Here is a 23,511-nt window from a genome sequence, read left to right on the forward strand (position 1 = left end):
GTCCCACTCTGTCATGTTACCGAGGAGGAAGCTGAGACTCAAGGAGGACCCATCACTAACGGAAGCCATGCAGCTGATTTGCTGGAAAGCCCACTGCAATGCAGGTGGAAAACGCATTGAGCAGAATTAGGTTCGTTCGCCACCAGTATTGACATAGCCGTTTTTTGTTACACCGTCATCAGTTTTGTGAAGGGTTAAGCTTACTGCATCATCTTCCTCAATGAGTGGCCAACATGGAGGGGCAGGTCTTCTGCTCAGGCAGAAGAAAGTGCTAAAGACATGGGTTTATTGATGAGCTTTCACCCAGTCCCTGCCAGCAGATGCCTGTGGATTCCATGCAGTGGGAGGAGTTCTTTCTGGAATTTGGCATGACCAACAGGGTGGGACCATTGCCAGCCTCTACACCCTGAATTCTGGTCATTAAGATAGATCTTTGCTGAGTAGGTGCTTGCACTGCTCTAGGGACTATAAGAGGAGGCAGAAGGGAGGAGACAGGGTCTGTTCTAATGAGAATAGGGTCTACCTGGGAGGGTCTATCTGGGAGGAGACTGGTAACTGTGATCTGGAGACAGAGTGATGAATCTGCCATAGAGGTACAAAGAAGTTTAAATGCAGAATGGAAAGAGGGTGGAGGAGGTGGCGTTTATATGCCACAGTCATGGCTGCCTGCCCATGCCTGGCACCTAAGAACAGTCCCACCCAACATGGTAGTGGTGAAGTTGAAATTATTCTGGCATGTATTAGCAAAGACTATTTGGATTGCAAGTGACAGAATCCCAGCTCAAAATGTCATAAGCGCATGACTGACAAGTCTGAGGGTAGGTCAGGCACAGCATGATCCAGTATTTCAAGCAAAGTCATCAAGACTCAGTCTGGCATCATCACTTTCTCTCTTCTTTTCTTTCTGTGTTTCTTCCTTTATCTGACAACTCCACACTCATGGTGACAAGATGGTGAACAACAGCTCTAGCCTTATATTCTCCTAGCCAAAAATCCCACAGAAAAGACCTCCTTTGCAGTGGTTGCATAAAAACACAAGACCATTATCAATGTCAGCTAGAGTTGCTTGCCCATTCCTGAACTAATCATGGCCGCCGCCAGGCAGATGGAGTACCCTGATGGACTTGGCCTAAGTCTTGTTCCCACTGCTGGTGCTGGGGGTGAGGTGCAAACCCAAGTGATCTGAGGGTTGGGGAAGAGTGGCTGTCCCAAGTAAACCCAAGGTATGGTTCCAAGAAAAGTCAGGAATGCATGCTGGGCAGCCAAAACAACATACAACCACCACAAACTGTGTCTACAGCCCAGAGCAACCTCCTGCTTAAGTCATGCTGGTCTGCTCCCCTGGCTCCACACCTTTGGTTAGACTGTTCCCTGTGTGTAGAATGTCCACGTCCTCTTCTTCGTTCAACATTCACTGCCAACTCAGGTTCTATCTCTTCTATCATCTTCTTCCTCATCCTGACCTCCAAACCCATGATGTCTCTGGCTTTTTTGACCTTTCTCTGTTACTTATCTTTCTGAAAGTTCCTTGAAACTCCTTTAAACCATGATTATTTGTGCCTATGTGATGTCTCCTGAGAGTTCCTGTAAGGTAGGGACTGTGGTTCATCCAGCTTCCTGTCCTTCACTGAACCTGAGACAAGGCTGGGTGTGTGTGTGCTGGGCATGCATTTGCTTGTTGGTGCATTGAGTTCATCCATTTATTCAGCAGAGACTAAGTACTAACTGTGTACCAAACACACAGTGTTGAGCAAACGCAAATACAACACTCGCTTTCATGGAGCTTAGAAGACGCAGACAATCAAAGAATCACATGGTTATGTAATGCCAGGCTGTGAGTTTACACATCTATAAAACTGGATTCATAAAAGTACTGTCTCAAGTTTTCATGAGAGTTAAAATAGGTGATCCACATAGAGCCCTTGGAATGGTAATGCTCAGTACGTTTTAGCCACCGTAATGATGACATGATGTTGATGATGAGGATCGAGATGGTAATGATGATAATGACAATGATGATGATGAAGATGGTGATGTTGACAATGATGATGATGAAGATGGTGATGTTGATGATGATGTTGATCATCATGGTGATGAGGGTGATGAGAGGACGGAAGAAACCATGGTGGTATATGATTGTATATCAGGACTAAGGGAGTGACTTTGGAACTGCAATCTAATGGATAAATTGGAGTTAATTAGGGCAGTATGGGGTGGCGGTGGGGGAAGAGAATTCCAGGCATGTACACAAGCCTTGACCAGAAACCTAATTATAATATTGGGAACTTGGAATAGGGAAGTTGTAGTGGTGACAATGGGGAGAAGCGTTCAGAAAGGTGAGTTATTAATAAAGGCTTGAGAAACCCAGATTGCTGAATGTTTGTAAGGATCAGCAGGCTGGAGGACCAGAAAGCTGCCTGGATCAGGAGATCGCTAGAGTAAGCTCCCAGCTAGACAGCCAGGTCCTTAGAAGCAAGGATCATCCTTACTTCTCTTCGGCTCCCCCACCAGGGGCCAGTGCAATGCCTGGCACATAGTAGGTGCCGAATGAATGCTAAATGTGCTTGAATTGAGAGTTTGGGCCAGAAGGCTCACTCTAGCTCTGTCCACCCTCCCAATACACCCACCTTACCACCTCTGTGACCTGAAAGCTTTGGTTTCTGCACCTACAAAATGGAAATGCCGGTTCTGCCCTCCCTGCCTTGTGAAATTCTGATGACATGATTATATACTCTGGAGTAGGAGTTATTAACCTGGGGTTCATAGGGTCTATGACATTGGATGGTAAAAAAAAAAAATGGTATCTTTATTTTCACTGACCTCTAGCTGAAATCTAGCTAAGTGGAGACAACAAACCACAGTAGAACTGTGACTTTGCAACCAGTGGAAATCACATCTTTTCATATCACATTATAAACCAAAAAACCAAACCCACTGCCGTCGAGTTGATTCTGACTCATAGCAACCCTATAGGATAGAGTAGAACTGCCCCATAGGGTTTCCAAGGCTGAAATGTGGAAGCAGACTGCCACATCTTTCTCCCAAGGAGTGGTGGGTAGGTGTGAACCACTGATCTTTTGGTTGGCAGTCAAGTGCTTTAACCACTGTGCCACTAGGGCTCCTTATAGTTAGTACAGATACCTCTAAATATTATTTATGCTGACCATTTCTTCCAAATTACAGTAAGGATTAGACCTGCCACTAGATCGTATTGTTTAATGTGTTCATTAAAAAGCACGTGTTTGACTATACTATATATTTGGTGGTTTTTAAAAAAATATTTTGCAGTCCTGTATTTTTATTGGATGCATTCCAAAAACCAAAAACCAAAGCCATTGCCGTCAAGATGATTCCAACTCATAGCGACCCTATAGGACAGAGTAAAACTGACCCATAGGGTTTCCAAAGCTGTATATTTTTACAGAAGCAGACTGGTACATCTTTCTCCCAAGGAGCAGCTGGTGGGTTCGAACCGCTGACTTTTTGGTTAGCAGCCAAGCACATTTAAGAGCATTATTCTGAGATGGGTATATTCAGCAAACTGCCAGGGCATCCATGGCACCAAATGGTTATTTTTAAAGTTCTCTAGAGAAGAAATGGAGCCCTGGTGGTGCAGTGGCTAAGAGCTACAGCCACTAACCAAAAGTTTGGCAGTTCAGATCCACCAGCTACTCCTTGGAAACCCCATGGGGCACTTCTACTCTGTCCTGTAGGGTCGCTATAAGTTGGAATTGACTCGACGGCAACAGATTTTGTTTTTTGTTTTTTGTTTTCAAGAGAAGAAGTAGTTGCGGCTGATGAGAATCACCATCTAACTGTGTGGTCTTGGTTAAGTCCCCTAACCTCTCTGTGCTTCAGTTTCGCCATATGTGAAATGGGGGTAATAAGGGTACCTGCCTCATAGGGATGGTGTGACGCTCAGGTGAGCCCATGGCTCAGTACCTGGCACATGGCAAATTCAGTAAGTGGTATGATTGCTGTAATAGTGGGGGGCCCTTCTCTCGGAGGACCTTTGGGCTACGGGCTGCTTTGTCCCTCGCAGGTTTATCCGGAAACAAGGCCTGGACCGGCTCTTCCTGGAGTGTGATGCCCATATGTGGCGCCTGGGGGATCGGCGGATCCCAGAGGGCATTGCTGTGGATGGCGGCTCCGATTGGTTCCTGCTGAACCGGAAGTTTGTGGAATATGTGACGTTCTCCACAGACGATCTGGTGACCAAGATGAAGCAATTCTACTCCTACACCCTGCTTCCTGCCGAGGTGAGTGTCCCAGGAAAGGTCGGGGTAGGCTGTAGCCTTTGGAGCGAAACAGATGCTGAAGCCTTGGCAGAGCGCTGCTGTGCCGACATGCACAGTGCCCTGGGCAGAGGGGAGCTCTGCTGGCATTGCACGGCCTCCTCTGGTCTGCACGGAGGTGGTATGGGGTAGACCCACAGTGTTGTCACCAGCAATCCACACAGCACCTGTATGCAAGGTAGAAAAGGCAGCCCCTTCCTCAAGACCCTTAAAACCTGTTAGTCATAAAATCATCATGACATACTAATTTTGTCAGTATAACACAGTTTACTGCCATTTACCTAAAAACCATCACCAAAAAAAAAAAAATCTGATATCTATGATGATGATAGCGTTCCCTAGATGGTGCCATACGTAACCTGCACATGTACAGCCTGCCCTGTCAGGATGCACCCACATCAATGTCAGCCAGCTCCCTCTCAGCCGCCAATCATGTGATAACCACCTTTCATCACCAGGAACCCCTCTTCCCATTTTGAACGTGGCTCTTTCATTCCTTGACAGGAGACAGTGTCAGCTTTGTAGGTCACACCTCAGAAATCTCGGTGATCCCCGGACTCCCACTCGGCCAGCCCTAGCCCCATGTGGCCCCGTGCACGGGGACTCAAGCCTTCCCCCTTTGGCTCCTGGAAACATCTGAAAAGCTCAGGGGAGCCCCTCACCACTTTTTATATCCCAGGGTGGGAAGTCCTGTTGTGTAAGATAGCAAACTCTCCAAAAATACCCACCATCATCGCGAAGTGCAGAGGGGTCCAGTTCTGAAGTGTTGGCGTGGACATGCCAGCTGCCTTGTCAGACCTGGGCTGAGGGATTCTCGATTCATCTTCCCGACATCCAGTTCCCTGTCATCCCAGTTTCCAACTCCAGAGCACTCGAGAGCTGGTCCCGTTTCTGTTAAGCCTGTTACATTACCCATGAGTGCTCCGCTGTCCCTTCCCTGGTCCTGCCCCCAACGCTGGACTCCCCCAGCTGCAGACCAGAGATGACAGTGCATCTCATCCAGCAGTGTCTGGGGCAGTACCCAGCTCTGGTGGGCCTGACTGCCTGTGTCACCCCACAGGCTGGTGGGCTTGTCCTCACCCGGCCAGGTTTCCTATTCTGCGCATATGTTAAGTAATCAGCTTTTAATCCTATTGCAGTGAAAATCACCCTTTCTCTCAATTCTGATCACCTCCTCATCTGTTATCTTGCAGGGAATTTCTGTACCATTATGAAAGGACACAGGGCAGTCAGTAATTGGTATTTTTCCCCATGCTTGATGGAGAATATATGCCTCTGTGGGCTTGTAGACAGGTCAAGCTTAAAATTCTGATTCCTCAGTGTGACAGGAAGGTCATTAAAGGGCAGTGGGTGGAGCCTCATGGGACCCACCCATCCATTTAGGAGAGTTTGGGAGTTTGTTTTTTTAATGAAGATGCCCCTACCTCTCGTGGCCAGTGCTGGTCAGTTCTGCATGTCACTCCTTGCCCGGACACACACAAGCATACTGTATTTTTTACACAAATAACGTTTGTGTTATACATTTTTTTTGCCAACCTCGCCCTCTCCCCCCGCTCGTATTTTCATAAGCATGCTATGCTAATTTTTTTGCATGTTGATGTTGAAAATTAGCATAGCGCACTTAGGAAAATACTTGGGGTGGTACCATTGGCAAGAAAATGTGTAACATGTGTTATTTGTGTAAAAATATGGTAGACACTCAATATTTCTGGCAGGTTCCACCTCTTCCATTCCAGCAGCTCTGTCTTGCTCTCCTGTCTCCCAAACCCTCCTGCCTCAGGGACCAGTTAGAAGAAATTTGAAGACTGTGCCCATAAATTTATAACAGGCAGACACGTCTCCTACCGTACTTCCCCAGGGGGCAAGGAGCAAGAGAAGCATGTGTTTTCCTGTTGTCTGAGATTGATACAATGTTGTTAGTTGCAATTGAGTCGCCTGTGACTCATGGCGACCTTATGTATAACAGAATGAAATGCTGCCTGGTCCTGTGCCATCTTCACGATCGTTGGGATGTTTGAGTCTGTTGTTGTGGCCATTATGTCAGTCCGTCTCACTGAGGGTTTCCCTCGCCTTCACTGGCCTTCCACTTTCCTGAAGATGATGTCCTTCTCCAGCGATCAGTCCCTCCTGATTATGTATATGAAGTAAGCGAGCCGAAGTCTTGGATCATATTCTGTGCTGATCCATAGGGTTTTCATAGGCTTATTTTCGAAAATAGATCGCCAGGCCTTTCTTGCTAGTCTGGAAGCTCTACTGAAACCTGTTCACCATGAGTGACCCTGCTGGTGTTTGGAATACTGGTGGCAGAGCTGCCAGCATTATAGCAACAAGCAAGCTACCACAGTACAACAAACCGACAGTCGGGTAGTGTTATCAAACAGTAACCAAAAAGAAGCATCTCTGTCTCTGTCTCTCTCTCTCTCTCTGTCAGTCTCTCAGCAGCTCCAACCATTGCCTTCCTTTTCACTCCCAACATCACTGCATTCTCAGATTCCTAGGAGAGGCTGGCCAAGAGTCCTAGGGGTGGGAAAACCATGGTGCCTGATCAACAGCATGGACAACAAGCCCTCTCTGCCAGATGTGGTCACATTCCATGAGTGGCTAAGGCAAGAGGGCGCCTGAGATGCCCTCCAGCCCCAGGCCTGATGCATCCATATGCCTGGCCTCCCTCGCCCCCGAGTGAGATTCCAGAACATCCCTTTGTCATCAGGATGGCCCATCCTGAATCTCTTTGGTTTCAGATGTGGCTCTTTGCAAAACAAGGGTTCTTTTGGCCCCAAGTTTTCTGGAAAATTATCCCCATGTTTTCCTCTGGTCCCTGTGTGTTAACATACCCTGAGGGTATTTTCCCATCTGTTGAGCAGACAGAAGATGTCCTGGATGACCAGGGATGTCTTGAAACCAGATTGTAGACTGCTGGGGGAAAGACAAGCTAGAGGAACACTCAGGGCAGTGGACTTCTAAGCAACATGAAGCCCCTCCAGCTGAAACGTTCAGCCGTACCCTGAGGTGGATTCCCAGGGAAGGACCTGCCCAAGCCCACCAGAGAAGGTGGGGCGAGGTCTCAGGCTGGCCCCCTCTCTCCCCTACAGTCTTTCTTCCACACGGTCCTGGAGAACAGCCCCCACTGCGACACCGTGGTGGACAACAACCTACGTATCACCAACTGGAACCGCAAGCTGGGCTGCAAGTGCCAGTACAAGCACATTGTGGACTGGTGCGGCTGCTCCCCCAACGACTTCAAACCACACGACTTCCACCGCTTCCAGGTGAGCGCACCTGACCCCGCAAACCTCTGCAGGCAGCCGAGGCCAGGCCTGCAGGTCGTCATATCCCACAGTTCTCAACCCTGGCCGTTGATAATAGTAATACCATTCTCAACAGTAATCCAAAAACCAAACGCATTGCCGTCAAGTTGATTCATGGTGACCCCAGAGTAGACTTGCGCTCCATAGGGTTTTCTTGGCTGTAATCTTTACAAAAGCAGTTCTCCAGGCCTTTCTTCCATGGAGCCACTAAGTGGGTTTGAACCGCCAACCTTTAGATGGCTTGTGCAGTCTTACTGATCACACCAAGGGTATTCTAACCACTCTGCCTGTATTGACTCATCGACTCCCACAACCACCTTACAAGGTAGGTATTATTGTTGTTATTCCATTTTACAGATAGGGAAACTGAGGGTCAGAAAGAAAGTTCAAGCAACTTGTCCAAGGTCACACAGCAAGTAATGGCAAAACCTTCTTTTCCGCCTGAGGCGTCTGTTTCCAGAGGCTGTGTCCAGTCAGCACAAACTTGAGTAGATCTAGGGCAGAATTTCTCAACCTCAGCACTGTTGACATTTGGGGCTGGATAATTCTTCATGAAGGAGCCCTGGTGGTGCAGTGGCTAAGTGCTTGGCTGCTAACCAAAAGATTGGCAGTTCGAACCCACCAGCTGCTCCTCGGGACAAAGATGTGGCAGTCTGCTCCCTTGAGAACCTTATGGGGCAGTTCTGCTCTGTCCTATAGGATGGCTATGAGTCGGAATACACTCAGTGGCAGCGGGTCTGGTTCTGGTTAATTCTTCGCGCTTGTGGCCGCCCTGGGCGTTGTAGGATGTTTAGCAGCATCCCTGGCCATCCCACTAGTGGCCATAGCACCCCCACCCCCTGCTGTGAAACGAAAAATGTCTCCAGACATCAGCCGATGTGCCCTAGGAGCCAACTCCTCCCTGGCTGAGAACCCCAGACCCCGAGGAGGTCCAGGCGTTTGTATTTTTGATACATTACACTTAGAGAAATTCCGATGAGCAGCCCGGTTTGCAAACCACTGCTCTCGGTGAACTTAGAGGATAACAAAGGGTGGGAATGTTCTTACCAGTCCTGCTGTTTCAGCCAAGCCCAGCCAGTCACAGTCCTGGGAGGAGCAGAGGCAGAAGGGGGATAAATGCTTGTCTGTTACGCTGGTTCCTGAGGGAGCCTCGGCCCCAGGTCCTACCCCAGACAGTAGACTCCCCACCCTGCAGGAGCACCCTCCCCCTGCAGCCAGCACCATGGATGGGAGGGGAGGAGCCTCTCTGAGCCTTTTCCTCCTCCCCCTCTCCATGCCCAGGCCCCAGCTGCCGAGAGCCCAGACAGAACACCAAAATAACGGTTAAACTAATCACTCTGCGGCCAGCAGAGCCAGCCCCTGGAGATAACCTGCTCTTCCCAAACTACCAGCACAGAGGGAGGGCCGGGAAAAGAGTGCCAGGCTGGTAACCTGGCCCCCGGGGCACATCCAGGGGAGGGCATAGCTGCCCGCATCGAGCTTCAGATCTCTTAGTCTGGCTACTCAGAGTGTGGTCATAGACCTGTGGCAGCATCAGCACCACCAGGGAGATTATTAGAAATGCAGACTTTCTGCCTGCTCCAGACCAACTGAATCAGAATCTGCATGTTAACGGGATCCCGGGTGATTAGGATGCTGTTTACATTTGAGAAGCTCTGGACCAGGCTAGATGCTAGGCCCTCTGTGGGCATTGTCTTCACGGGAGTAAATATCATCTCCATTGTGCAGGTGGGGAAACCGAGGCACAGAGACGTGAACTTCTTGCCAGTGGCCATGCAGCTAGTACAGTAGTAGGGTGGGGTCCCACCCCGGTGTTTCTAGGTCCAGTTGTTGTTGTTAGTTGCAGTCCAGACACTTCCGACTGGTGGTGAGCCCATGTGGGCAGAGTAGAACTGCTCCATAGGGTTTTCAAGGCTGTGAACTTCCAGAAGCAGATCACCAGGCCTGTCTTTTCGAGGCCCCTCTGGGTGGGTTTGAACCACCAACCTTTTGAGCACTTAGCCGTTTGCTGCATGCAGGGACTCCTCTAGTCTAGAGCCCAGGCTTTTTCCCCAGGCCCTGCTGCCGTCTTGGTTTTGAACCTACACGGGGTGCAGAACACACAGCAGGCTTTCACCCTGTCGCCCTCGAGCAGTGGTCTTGTACCCACTTGTGGTGGCCACAGTAGGTTTTTTAGGCCTGTTTTTGGTGGCCGATGGAGAGCTACCCAGAGACCTCCTCAAACCCATGTTAATGAAGCATGAATTTGGGTGACATTTTAGCTCTTCCTTGTCCGCACAGAAGGGATCCGCTGAGTAGAAACGGATTGCAGAGGGAATACTTGGCTTATTCAAAAGAAAAAAAAAAAAAAGAATTCCCACTTTTCCCAAAGGAGCTGGCACCCCAGAGACTCCACGTGGTGGTTTCTGGGGGCTCGTTCCACTGCTCCTGGGTGCCAGCGTTTGTATTCAAGCCCAGCATTCTGGGACATTGTGGTCTTTGATCAAGACTGGCCAACCTAGAGAGCCGAGTCATGTGCTTACACCTCCTCCCTTCACAGTAAACAAAGATCAAGACTGTCCCCCAACGCCTCGAATCAAGAAGCTGCTGCTGGTAAGAAGCTTGGAGTTCTCGTTCAAAGAATTCCGAGGAAGAGAATGATAAATATAGAAACATGCCCTTTTACGAAATCCAGCTGCGATCAGAGAGTCGCAGACAGACAAAAGGTGTCCTGCCACTGCGTCCAGTCCTTTCTGCTTCCAGAAAATGAGGACTCACAGCCCCTGGGCAGGCAGGCACCTGGTAGCTTGTTAAAGGGGGTGGTGACAATAGACGTATGATAATCGCGGCTAATGTGCCAGACACTATGCTAAGTACCCATTGACTTGTCACGATGTGGCATTATACCCATTTTAAGGATGAGGAAGCTGAGGCCCTGAGAGGTTGTGACTTGCCCAAAGAAAAACCAAAAACCAAACCAAACCCACAGCTGTCGAGTCAATTCCAATTCATAGTGACCCTATAGGACAGAGTAGAATTGCCCCACAGGGTTTAGTAGGTTTCCAAGGCTGTTCATCTTTACAGAAGCAGAATGCCACATCTTTCTCCCACAGAGCGGCTGCTAGGTTCAAACTTCTGACCTTTCTGTTAGCAGCCAAGCGCTTAACCACTGCACCGCCAGGGCTTGCCCAAAGTCATATACAGCTAGCAAGTAGCAGAGAATTTGAACACAGGTGGTCTCACTCTTTTCAGTGCTCCAGTAAGGGAACTGAAATGGCACCTCCGGCCCTGACAGGGGACTCCAAGGGCCCATGAAGCACAGAGGTGGTGGGACATTTAGAATAACACCAAGAGGTTTCCAGTTACTCAGTTAGCAGCCTGATCCTAGGGTGATGCATTAAAAAGAGCATGGGTTTTGGAGTCATCAGATCTGGGTTCCTAATCTACCTTTGCCACTGAAGACTGTGAGTTTATCGTACATATCACTTCCTTTCTTTACGCCTCAGTTTCCTAATCTGTAAAACTGGAATAATAATACCTGCCTTGCAGAATTTTGGGGAGGATGAGAGGGGATGACTTAAACATAATGACTGGCATGTAGTATGTGCTCAGTAGCTACCATCTTTGTTACTGGTGCTATTGATCCACTGTATTGGAAAGAGGACTAGACCCGAATTTAAGTCAGTAACACTAGACCATAGCTCCTTGAGGGAAGGTCTGTATTTTATTTGTTTCTTTAGCCCTAGACAGGGGGTTAGCAAATTACAGCCTGCAGGCCCAGTCCAGGCCTCTGCCTGATTTTGTAAGTGAAGTTTATTGGAACATAGCCACGACCATTCATTTCTTAGCTTGTCTATAGCTGTTTTCTTGCTACAGCGTCAGAGTTGAGTACTTGCAAAGCTGAAACTATGTACCCTCTGGCCCTTTATTGACAGTTTATTGACGCCTGCCCTTCCTAGATCATAGCATAAGACCTGGTAAATAGCAGATGTTCAGTATTTTATTTCTTTAATTCTCAACCCACAAGCTGAATTCCAGCTCTACCGCTATCTTGCTGTGTGACCCTGGGTAAGTCCCTTCCCCTCTCCGGGCCTCAGTTTCCCAAACCTCACCCTCAGAGAGTTTGATTTAGTAGGTCTGGGCAGGGGCCCTAGAATCTGATTTTTTAAAAAACTTCCCAGATAATTGATCTGCAGCCAATTCTGGTGTCACTTGCATTGCTCTCAAATACTAGTGAGCAAATGAATCACCTGCAGAGTCCATTAAAAATACAGACTCCAGGGACCCATTCCTGGAGATGCTGATTCAGTAAATCTTGGGTGTCATTTGAGTCTGCAAATCAAATGCAATGCCAGGGAAGCAATAGGGAGTGGTGGGGACTGTGGTGAGCTGAAGAGCCCGTGCCCTGTCTGAAGGGGCAGCCACTGCCCAGCTGTCACTAGTCGTTTTGACGTAGAAATGTGGTCCTGGGGTTGCCAGATCTATTTCTATTTTAAAGGGAAGCCAGAAATCTTTTCTGTGAACTCTTCCACTTTTTAAATGTTGCCAGCTTCTTGAAATGTAAAACATTCTGCTGACCTGGATTGTTAGTCTATAACCTCTGGCTAAATAATTTCTGAGATCCATCCCAGCTATAAACATCTAGGATTTAATTTATTTAACAAACATTTAAAAGACTCTTACAGATATTAACAAATATTGTTAATACTTTACAAATATTAGCTCATTCAATCCTCCTGACACCCTTACTGCTATCTCCATTTCGCAGATGAGCAAACTGAGAACTGAGACGTTAGTAAGTGTCAGAGCTGGAATTTGAACCCAGGCAGGAGTCCCTGGGTGGCACAAATGGTTAAGTGCTAGACTACTTGCCAAAAGGTTGGCATTTCGAAAATCACCCAGAGGCATCTCGGAAGACAGGCCTGGCAATCTGCTTCCAAAAGGTCACAGCCTTAAAAACCCTATGGAGCGGTTCTCCTCTACACACGTGAGGTCGAATCAACTGGACGGCAGCTAACAAGAAGAAGAAGACTGACTCCAGAGCCTTGCTCCCACCCCCTCCTCTTGCTGATACTGTTCTTTTTCTATCCCGTGAGCACAGCAGACAGCCCGGCCCACCTTCTTTGCCCGAAAGTTTGAAGCCGTGGTGAATCAGGAAATCATCGGGCAGCTGGACTATTACCTGTATGGGAACTACCCTGCAGGCACCCCGGGCCTCCGTTCCTACTGGGAGAACGTCTATGATGAGCCTGATGGCGTCCACAGCCTGAGCGACGTGGCGCTCACCCTGTACCACTCCTTCTCCCGCCTGGGCCTCCGCAGGGCTGAGATGTTGCTGCACACGGATGGGGAGAACAGCTGCAGGTGAGCCCCAGAGAGGGTGGGTGGGAGGCAGGGAGGGAGCCAGTGCCCAGGGACCAGAAAGGAGATTCCAGGTGCAAAAGAGGAACCTTCCTCCTTTTTTGTTGTTAGCTGCCATGTTGAGTCGACTCCGACTCATGACGACCTTACATACAACAGAATGAAAGGTGGCCTGGTCCTACGCCATCATCGTGACTGCTGGCATGTTTCAGTTTCTCATGGGGCTCTTGTGCCAGTCCATCTCCCTGAGGGTCTCCAGTGCCCTCACTGGCCCTCTGCTTCACCACACATGATGTCCTCCTCCAGCAGTGGATCCCTTCTGATGATGTGTCCAATGCAAGCGAGCCAGACAGTGTTCTGTTGTGATCCACAGGAATTTCATTGGCCAGTTTTCAGAAGTAGATCGCCAGGCCTTTCTTCCTAGTTTGTCTTAATCTGGAAGCTCTGCTGAAACCTGTCCACCACAGGTGACCCTGCTGATATTTGAAATACCAGTGACATAGCTTCCAGCATCACAGCTACATGCAAACCACCACAGACGGGCAGTGGTCCTCCTTTATAGGGGCAGCAGTTTCACTTCATATTCTTCCCTTTCTTCCTTTGCCTAAAAAAAGTGTGTAATTATCCCAGCAGTCATAGTTTTCCGGTCTAAGGCATCGCCACACTTTCTCCTTGTTCAGAGTACCAGGTCTAATATTTACGTAGATGTTCCTTTCAGTTGACTCACTGTTTATGCTAAATATATGGACGCGTATTTAGAGGGAAGCTTTGCATCACTGTGTTCTACGGGAGTGTTTGTCTTAAACTGGAAGGTCACCGTGAAAATATAGTACTGTTTGAAAAAATTTTTTAAATTTGGTCTAAAAGGTCAAAGATAATACAAAATAGAATAACATAACCCCCTGTTCCCATCATCCAGCTCTAGCAGTTCCCTACTCTGAGCCAGTCTTGTTTTATCTTCACCTTTGCCCCCTGCCCACCTCCTCCCAGATCAGTGTAAAGCAAACCCCGGGCATCATATCATTACAACCATAAATATTTGAATCTGTAGCTCTGAAAAAATAAGGAGTGCTTTTTAAAACAACCCGAACACCATTATCACACCTAAAAATATAAATTAAAAAAAAAAAACTTTAAAGTGTGAAACCATTATTTAAAATGTTCAGCTGCCACTTAGAATCATGTCACCTATGACTAGTGGGTACCAACTGACGCTTTGGAAAAGAATGTTTTAGAATATACGGAAAGAAGAGGGGAAGGTAGGGCAATAATTTGTCAGAATCCTTCCCCTACTCCTCCCTTTCTCGAAGCCAACCAACGCTTTCTATTCTGTGAGTCTTTTCTCTCTTTTCTAGCAGTATTGTGTTGCGGATATTTACCTAATTGCAGCAAGAATTTGGTATCCTGTTTTTTCGTTTGGCATTATACTGTTAGCCCCTTTTCCCCACGTTGCTCTGCAGTTTCCGTAATGATAATGATCCTTTTTTAACGCCACTAGTATTCCATTGAGTAGAAATTCCAGAGTTTGCTTAATCCAGTCCTTCACTGTTGCTATTGTCGGTAATGTGCTTTTCTAAATAATGTTCTGATGAATATCTTTCTGCTGAAAGCCTTCCTCCCTCCCCTTCTCTTTTCTGATTGTTTCCCTTCTCTCTTCGGATTGTTTCCTTAGGATAGATTCCCAGAAGTGCCTCTAATCACTCGCCTTCTCTTTCTTGTCCTCCCCTCTCCCCTCCCGCATCTCTTTTAACAGCAAAGCAAACCTTTCGTTTGTTCGGTTTGTGTGTTTGAGCACCAGCCTCTCTCCGCTGCCTGTGTATCCCTCCTTGCCCTCTTCTTCCCTCTTCTCAGGAAGGGGAGAAGGAAGGAACTATTTTATTCCCTAAAACTCTGAAAACCCAGGCAGATTTCTGTCTGGCGCCTCGGACATAACCAGCTGGGTTACTGGGTGAGAGGACAGCGCTTTTTCATTGTCTCCACGTGTCCCCCGCCTTCTCTCTCACTGCAGATTCTGCTTTAGTTTCAAGGGAGACTCGTGTGGGTTAGGACCCTTAGGAACCCAGGACCTGCAGTTTGAACTCAAGTCTACTTGCTAGCTGTTGACCTTGGGCAAGTCACTTAACCTCTCTGAGCCTCAGTTTCCAAATCTGTAAAATGAGAGTAATAACCAATTTTAAAATAATAATAATACTTCATAAGGTGTTTTGAGGCTTAAAAGAGATACCAGAACTACCTTATGAGTTACATATTATCATGATCCACCTTTTAACGGTGTTTTACATACTGATGCTCAATAAATGTTCATGTCAGTATTGGTACCTTGTTGTCAGTTATGTTCCTAACGGTGTTTCACCTCATGCGACCTTAAGTATAATAGAACAAAACGTTGCCCGATCCTGCACCATCTGCATGATCCTTGGTATGTTTGAGTCTGTTGTTGGGGCTATTCTGCCGTTCCCTCTCATAAAGGGATTACTTAGTGTTCGTTGGCCCTCTATTTTACCAAACATGATGCCTTTTGTAACAATTGGTCTTTCCTGATGACATGTCCACAATAAGTATTATGAGTGCCTTCCAACCTGGGGGCTCATCTTCCAGCACTACATTAACAATATTCTCTTGTGACCCACAGGGTTTTCATTGGCTGATTTTTTTTAAGTAGATTGCCAGGCGTTTCTTCCTAGTCAGTCTTAGTCTGGAAGCTCCACTGAAACTTGTCCACCATGGGTGACCCTGCTGGTAATTGAAATAGTGGTGGCATAGCTTCCCGCATCATAGCAATGCACAGCCACCACAGTATGACAAACTGGCAGACGGGTGGTGGGTCGTTACCTTAGTTGTCATTATGATAAAGCCCCCAGAAGCTGTCAGCAGTGAACCTATTATGAGACACTTGCCCCTGAACTGATTTTAGGAACTACTCATTGTTCTCTCGCTGTGCTTTGCTTTGCTCATTGTCTCCATCATCCCTAACTGCCGGCCCTTTCCCAGTTTTCCAAGAGCCATCTCAAGTGCTACCTTCTCTGCAAGCTTTTTAATACCTTTTCCTGACAGCCTCTCAGCTACCCTCACCCAGGCGGAAAGTAGCTCTGGAACCTGACCTCCAACACCTCGGCTGCATGTACCAAAGGTTCCTAGGGTCAAGGTCACAGGCAATGTCTTTTCTCCCTCCTAGTCTGGGGCAGTATCCAAGCCTGCAGAACCACAGCACGTATCCCAGGTGTCTTAGTTATCTAGTGCTGCTGTAACAAGTACCACCAGTGGGTGGCTTTAACAAACAGAAATTTATTCTCTCATAGTCTAGGAGGCTAGAAACCCGAATTCAGGGCTCCAGCTCCAGGGGAAGGCTCTCTCTCTGTCGGCTCTGGGGGAAGGTCCTCGTCATCAATCTTCCCCTGGTCTAGGAGCTTCTCAGCATAAGGGACCCCAAGTCCAAAGGACACACTCGCCTCCCTGTTCTTCATTCTTTGTGGCATGAGGTCCCCCTGTCTCTCTGCTTGCTTCTCTCTTTTATATTCTCAGAAGGGATTGACTCAAAATACAGACTAGTCCTGTAGATTCAGTCCTGTCTTCATTAACATAACTGCCTCTAATCCTGCCTTATTAACATCTTAAGAGGTAGGATTTACAACACATAAGATAATCACATCAGATCACAAAATGGTGGACAATAACACAATACTGGGAATCATGGCCAACCAAGTTGACACACATTTTTGGGAGACACAGTTCAATCCCTAACACCAGGCAGTGGGAAGTGAATGTCATTCGAAAATAGTTTTTATCACAGGCGTCACAGAATTTATAAGGTAACTGATCTTGTAGGAAATTTCAAAAGACACCCCCAATTTATTTAGTGTTGTTGAAATTTCCCCCGGGGCTTGTTCTAGAATCAAGTGAGCCATCCTTGCCTCAGGCCTGGGGTCCCTTGATGTCTACCTCATTTTTTATCATAACGGAGCCATTGGACCTGCTTTGGGCAAAGTCAATGTATTTAGGAATATGAACTTGTAAATAGATCAGGCCAAAGGGCCCTGTATTCATTTCCTAGAGCTGCCATAACAAATTACCACAAAATGGGTGGCTTAACACAACAGAAACGTATCATCTCACTGTTCTGGGGGCCTGCATCCGAAATCAGGGTGTCGGCAGAGCTGCGCTCTTTGAAGGCTCTGAGGAGCTACCTTCTTTGCCTCTTCCTAGCTTCTGTTGGTCCCCAGCAATCCTTGGCGTTCCTTGGCTTACAGACGCGTCTCTGCAGTCTCTGGCGCCGTCGTCACATGGCGTTCTCCCTGTGTGTCTGTCTCCATGGGATTTTCTCCTCTCTGTGTCCATATATCCCTTTTCTTATAAGGACATTAGTCATTGCTTTGGGGCCACCCCAGTGCAGTGTGACCTCAACTTGACTAGTTACATCTGCAAAGACAGTATATCCAAAGAAGTTCACATGATGCGTGAGGTTCCATATGAACATCAATTTTGGAGGGACACTGTTCAACCCAGTAAGACCTTTAGCCCAAAAGGCAAAAGACAGTGAATTTCTACCCCTGAGGTATCTGGGGAGACAGCAAGTGAAAACTTTACTTCAAGAGTCTCATTTTATTTGGACAATTCATGCAAATCATGCCTTTCTGGTGTATAGGATAGCCTTTTATAAAAATAATATTATTGATTTTTCTTCTCGTTATAAAGTAACACGTGTTCACTGTTGACATTTTTGAAATGGCAGATTGAGAGAAGAAAATACAGTTCAGTTGTAATCCACCCCCCAGAAATCAGAACTATCAGTATTTTGTTGTTGTCGTTGTTAGCGGCCGTGGAGTCAGCCCCCGACTCGTGGTGACCCCAAGCACAACAGAACGGAACGCTGTCCGTTTCTGCGCCATCCCCATGATCAGTTGCAGATCAGACCACTGTGATCCATAGGGTTCTCATTGTCTGATTCTCAGAAGTAGATCACCAGGCCTTTTTTCCTAGTCTGTGTTAGTCTAGAAGCTCCACCGAAACCCAATAACATGCAAGCCTCCAGTGACAGATGGGTGGTAGGTGTGCATGAGGTGCATTGACCAGGAATCGAACCCCGGCCTCTCACATAGAAGGCGAGAATTCTACCACTGAACCATGGCTGCCCCATCAGTATTTTATTATGAGTCTTCAAATTTCAAATGCCCTCCAAGGCCAGCCAGGTGCTCTGATCAACCAGTGCTGGCCCCGCAGGGTGGGTGAGGCATGCCGAGCTGAGCACTTGTTGGCTTATCAGTGCTGGGCTCCAGCATGTTCTTGCCCCGTGGGAATGCAGACTCAGAGTTGCCAAATCTCAATTTTTTTCAGAATAAATTAGAAATTCAGATTTTTGTATGCATCTCGTAATTTTTCAATGCCCAACTTATTTAAATAAGAAAAGAACAAAAACACTTCAGGCCAAGTGAATGCATGGGGCACCCTGCAGTTTGTACTGTTTTGCATCTTGATTTTTTTTTCCTCTTATAACAGTTTTAATTACTTAAGTTCCAAATACAGTCAAGATGAGGTACCAGAGGCTTTGTGCTCAGCCCTGGGTTACCTGAACCCTAGATGTGCCTTAGAAGCACAGGGTACAAGAGCAAGTCTTTCTCGGAAAGGTCTTTACAAAGAGTGGCCTTCATTCATTCACTCATTCAGCAAACATTTGTTGAGCTTCTACCACGTGTCAATCTCTGCTAGGCGCTCCCGTGACCCAGATAGTCAAGGCCCCTGAGCTCGAGGCCCTCACATTCTAGTATGAAGACCAAGAGCCCTAAGCAAGTAAACAGGAACAAAAGATCAACAGAGGTAAATGCTCTGCAGAAAATGAAAGTCAAGTCACGAGATAGCGAATAGCTGGGAACTTCAGATTCAGCAGTCAAGGAAGATCTCTCTGACAGGCAGCATTTAAGCAAAATTTAAGCCAGCATGCAATCACAGGGAGAGGAGCATTCTCAGCAGAGAGAATATCTTGTGCAAAGGTCCTGAGGCAGAAATGAGCTGAGCATGTTCAAGAATCCAAAAGATGGCTGGAAGGTGGTAGGCCAGGGCCAGAAGGAAACAGAATGGGGCTAGAGAGGGAGGTGGAGCTTTGTAAACTAGGCAGAGAGTTTGGACTTTACTGCAAGCATTGAGCAAAGCCATTTGTAGTACTTAAGCAGCGGGCAAATATGATCTGATTTACTTCTATAAAGGCTCATTCAGGCTACTATGAGAATGGGTTGTAGGGGGCAAAAGTAGGAGAGGGACAAGTAATGACGGTGGGTTGGTTGCTGGCAATGCATGGACAGTAGAGGATGGATTCAGGATATGTACTGAAGCTGGAGACAGCATGATTTTTTGATAGAAGGTAAAGGAAAGCAAACAATCAGAGATTCACTCCTGAATTTCTGGAGTGCTTGACCATCATTCATTTAATTGACCCCCCTGGTGGCGCAGTGATTAGGAGCTACAGCTGCTAACCAAAGGGTCAGCAGTTCAGATCCACCAGGCACCCTTTGGAAATCCTATGGGGCGGTTCTACTCTGTGCTATAGGGTCGACAACAACAGGTTTGGGTTTCGTTTTGTTTTAGCAGTATTCAGCTCCCTTCTTGAAATACTTTTCTCCTTTGATTCGCGTGACAAAAAGCTCTCCAGCATTGCTTCTACCCTGTCTGGCCCCACCCACCCTTCAGAACAAACATTAACCTTGTACTGTGAAACCTGCGAAAGCCGGAACCTGTGTAAGGTGGGAACCTGCCAGAGAAGGAAAACTCAAATATTTTCCACTAATGGAGAGCGACCGATTAGGACAGAGTAGAACTACCCCTTAGGGTTTCCAAGGAGCTGTGGGTGGATTCGAACTGCCAACCTTTTGGTTAGCAGCCACATGCTTAACCACTGCACCACCAGGGCTCCAGCAATAGAGAGCGACAGAAAAGTGTTTAGGCTGCACCCTGTCAAAGGCAGAAAACTTTCGAGACCCAGAAAAACAAGGCAGTCCCGTCGAGTTCCAGCTCCATGGGTTTCACTGTATTGCTTTAACCATACAGGTCCCTGGGTGGCACATGCGCTCCATGTTCAACTCCTAACCTAAAGGTTGGCCGTTTAAACCCATCCAGTGGCACCACAGGAGAACGGCCTGACCATCTGCTTCTTTAAAGATAGTTGTTGTATGCCGTCAAGTCAATTCCGTCTCATAGCGACCCTATAGGAGAGTAGAGCTACCCCATAGGGTTTCCTAGGCTGTAATCTTTACAGGAGCAGATTGCCAGGTCTTTTCTCCCACATAGCTGCTGGGTAGGTTCAAACTGCCAACCTTCCACTTAATAGCTGAGCACTTAACCATTGCACCACGAGGGCTCCTTCTGTAAAGATTACAGCCTTAAAAGCCTATAGAGCTGTTCTACTCTGTAACACGTGGGATCACCAGAGTCAGGATTGACTCAGTCGCAGCGGGTTTGACTTTACTGCCACAATAATGCTGTGTAACAACCCCAAAATCTGTGTTTTGAACCACTAAGCATTTACTTAGCACCCAAATTTACAGGTCAGCTGAGCAGTTGGCCTGGCTCAGGCTCACTCCTGTATCTGCAGTCAGCTGTGAGTCAGGAGGGTGGCTCTGTTGACTTTGATTGGAAGTTGGCTGGCTGTTGGTTGATCTAGAATGGCTTTAGCCAGTAAAAGTGAGAGAGCTCTGCTCTGCTCCAGTGTCTCTTCTTCTAGCAGGCTAGCTCAGGCATGTTGTCATGGTGCTCACCAAAGAGCAGTAGAGGTGTCTTAGTCATCTAGTGTTGCTATAACAGAAATGCCACAAGTGGATGGGTTTAACAAACAGAAATTTTTTCTCTCACGGTCTACTGGCTAGAAGTCCAAATTCAAGGCACCAGCTCCAGGGGAAGGCTTTCTGTCTCTGTGGGCTCTGGGGGAAGGTCCTTGTCATCAGTATTCCCTTGGTCTAGGAGCTTCTCTACACAGGAACCCCAGATCCAAAGGACGTGCTGTGCTCCTGGAGCTACTTTCTTGGTAGTATGAGGTCCTCCTGTCTCTCTGCTTGCTTCTCTGTTTTATATCTCAAAAGAGATTGGCTCAGGACACAGTCCAGTCTTGTAGGCTGAGTCCTGCCTTGTTAACATAACTGCCGCCTATCCCACCTCATTAACATCATGGAGGTAGGATTTACAACACATAGGAAGATCACATCAGATGACAAAATGGTGGACAATCACACGATACTGGAATCATAGCCTAGCCAAATTGATACACATAATTTTGGGGGACACAATTCAATCCATGACAAGAGGTAAGTGGAAATGGGCGAGGCATCTTAAGGCCTGGGCTCAGAACTGGCAGGCCAGCCCAGAGGAGGGGAAGTAGACTCTGCCTCGCTGGTGCAAGGAGAACTACAAAGTCATGCTGGTGTCCATGCAAACTACATGGACACAGGAGGGGTGAAGAGGTGGGGACATTACTGCAGGTGACCACAGTTACTCTTCCATGACTCTGCCTGTTCCTTCCAGTGCCATACCCACTAGCCACAAATGGCTCTTTAAATTAACCAAATTGAATAAAATTAAAAATTCAGTTCTTCAGTCACACTGGCCACATTTCAAATACTGTACTCAGTAGCCCGTATGGCTGCTGCCGCCACCACACCAGTTGCTGTCGAGTCAGTTCTGACTCATGGCGACTCCATGTGTAGAGTAGAACTGTGCTCCTCAGGGTTTTCAAGGGCTGATTTTTCAGAAGCAGATCGCCAGACCTTTCTTTCGAGGGTGCCTCTGGGGAGATGCAAACCTCCAACCTTTCGGTTAGCAGCCAAGGGCATTAACCTCTTTCACCACCCAGGGATTCCGTATGTTTCCAGTGGCTACCATATTGGACAGCACAGGTATAGACCATTTCCACTGCAGAAAGTTCTACTGCCCAGCGCTGCCTAGACTTGGCTGCTCAGGCGTCGTTGTAGGAGAAGGGCTTTCCCCTCCAGAATCTCAGACCCAAAGTGGGTTTGCAGGAGCCGTGAATGCCAGTGAGTAATCTGAAGACAGTGCAGGCTTCTTTCTCAGAGGCCCTGAGGCATCCCGGTAACAAGGCGGTGATTTAGGGGATGTGTGAGTGAGCACAGGAAGGAGGCTTTCCTAACCATTATAATTGGACATGAAGACTGAGACGCCGGATAGGGACCAGGGGGAAGGCTGCGTTTAGCTGAGCCAGGACAGTGTTTTGTGGAATGCTGTTATTAAGGAACCACGAGCACCCTCTAAGTGCTGTACAATTTACACATTGCCGAGGTGGCAGCCTTTTATTTTGACAAGTGGAAAGGACACGGAGCGGGGCTTCCCCACGACCCTCCCTGCTCTGCTGTCTGCCCCCTCCTCTCCTCTGGGCGTCTCTGCTTAGCTCCTTGCCCCTTTCTACCAGCAAACCTTAGCGGATCGAAGACGTGTGTTTTAAAAACAGCGAGCTTCCCCGACTCTTGAGACAAAAGATTAGACTGGACTATAAAACATAAAATAATACTCATGAAGAGTGTGCTTCTTAGTTCAAGTAAAAGATGTCAAAAAACCAAACCCGTTGCCGTCGAGTCGATTCCAACTCACATACACAAGACTGAATGGGCAGCTCCTGTCTAGAGGCGAGATGAGAAGGCAGGAAGGGACAGGAGCTGGGTGAATGGACACGGGAAACCCGAGTTGGAAAGGGGGAGTGTGCTGTCACAGTATAGGGATTGCAATTAGGGTTTCATAACAACATGTGTATAAATTTTTGTATGAGAAATCAACTTGAGCTGTAAACTTTCACTTAAAGCACAATAAATTTAAAAAGGAAAAATAAATAAATAAATAAAGCCGTGAGCTTCCGTTTTATTTACTTATTTATTTTTACCTGTCAGATGGGCAGTCACTTTTAAAGATAATACTCGGTGTTGACAATAAGAAGGGCAATGAGAGAATAAAGCAGTACAACCTTTCTGATAAAGTCGGGCAGCAGGCATGAAGAGCCCCTCAGAGATTAAAAAAAGAGATATGCCCCCAAAAACATTTTTGCTGAGGGATGTCTAATGCAGCATTGTTTATAATGGCCAAAATTGAGAAACCAGGTAAGGATCTAGTGATAGGGAACTTGCTCGATAAACGATGGTATTCATACAGTGGCGTACTATGCAGCCACACTTCCCAAAGAAAAATTATTTTTCAGAGACTTTTCGAAGACGTGATAACACTCAGGGAAGACTGTTATGCAAGAGCAGGATATAAGGTAATGTGTATATATAGAGAGAGAGAGAGCCCTGGTGGCACAGTGGCTTAAGAGCGTGGCTGCCAGTCAAAAGGTCAACAGTTCGAATCTACCAGCTGCTCCTTGGAAATCCTATGGGGCAGTTCTACTCTGTCTGGTAGGGTCACTATGAGTCAGAATCAACTTGATGGCATGGGGATGTAATATTTATGCATATATATGCATTGAGAAAAGGGCTGGAAGGAAATATGACACCCTGACAGTGTTTGCTTGCCACTGTCACTCCCCAGTACTTAGCACCAGTGGGACTTAGTAAATTGTCCACTGATGTTTTCTAAGGGAAGAGAAG

General features: G+C 47.3%; 1 protein-coding gene across 1 annotated transcript in view; it reads left to right on the top strand.

Annotated features, from left to right (window-relative positions):
- Window positions 1-23,511, top strand: part of XYLT1 (xylosyltransferase 1) — a gene marked incomplete at its 5' end in the record, with an annotated part of 369,697 nt that overhangs the window by 326,622 nt on the left and 19,564 nt on the right. Inside the window, 3 exons of the mRNA XM_023728323.1 lie at window positions 4,043-4,259; window positions 7,388-7,564; window positions 12,684-12,946. Coding sequence (XP_023584091.1) covers window positions 4,043-4,259; window positions 7,388-7,564; window positions 12,684-12,946 — 657 coding nt within the window. The remainder of the gene's footprint in view (window positions 1-4,042; window positions 4,260-7,387; window positions 7,565-12,683; window positions 12,947-23,511) is intronic.

The sequence above is a fragment of the Trichechus manatus genome, unplaced genomic scaffold (assembly GCF_000243295.1).
Source record: "Trichechus manatus latirostris isolate Lorelei unplaced genomic scaffold, TriManLat1.0 scaffold00024, whole genome shotgun sequence".
Classification (NCBI taxonomy): Eukaryota; Metazoa; Chordata; class Mammalia; order Sirenia; family Trichechidae; genus Trichechus; species Trichechus manatus.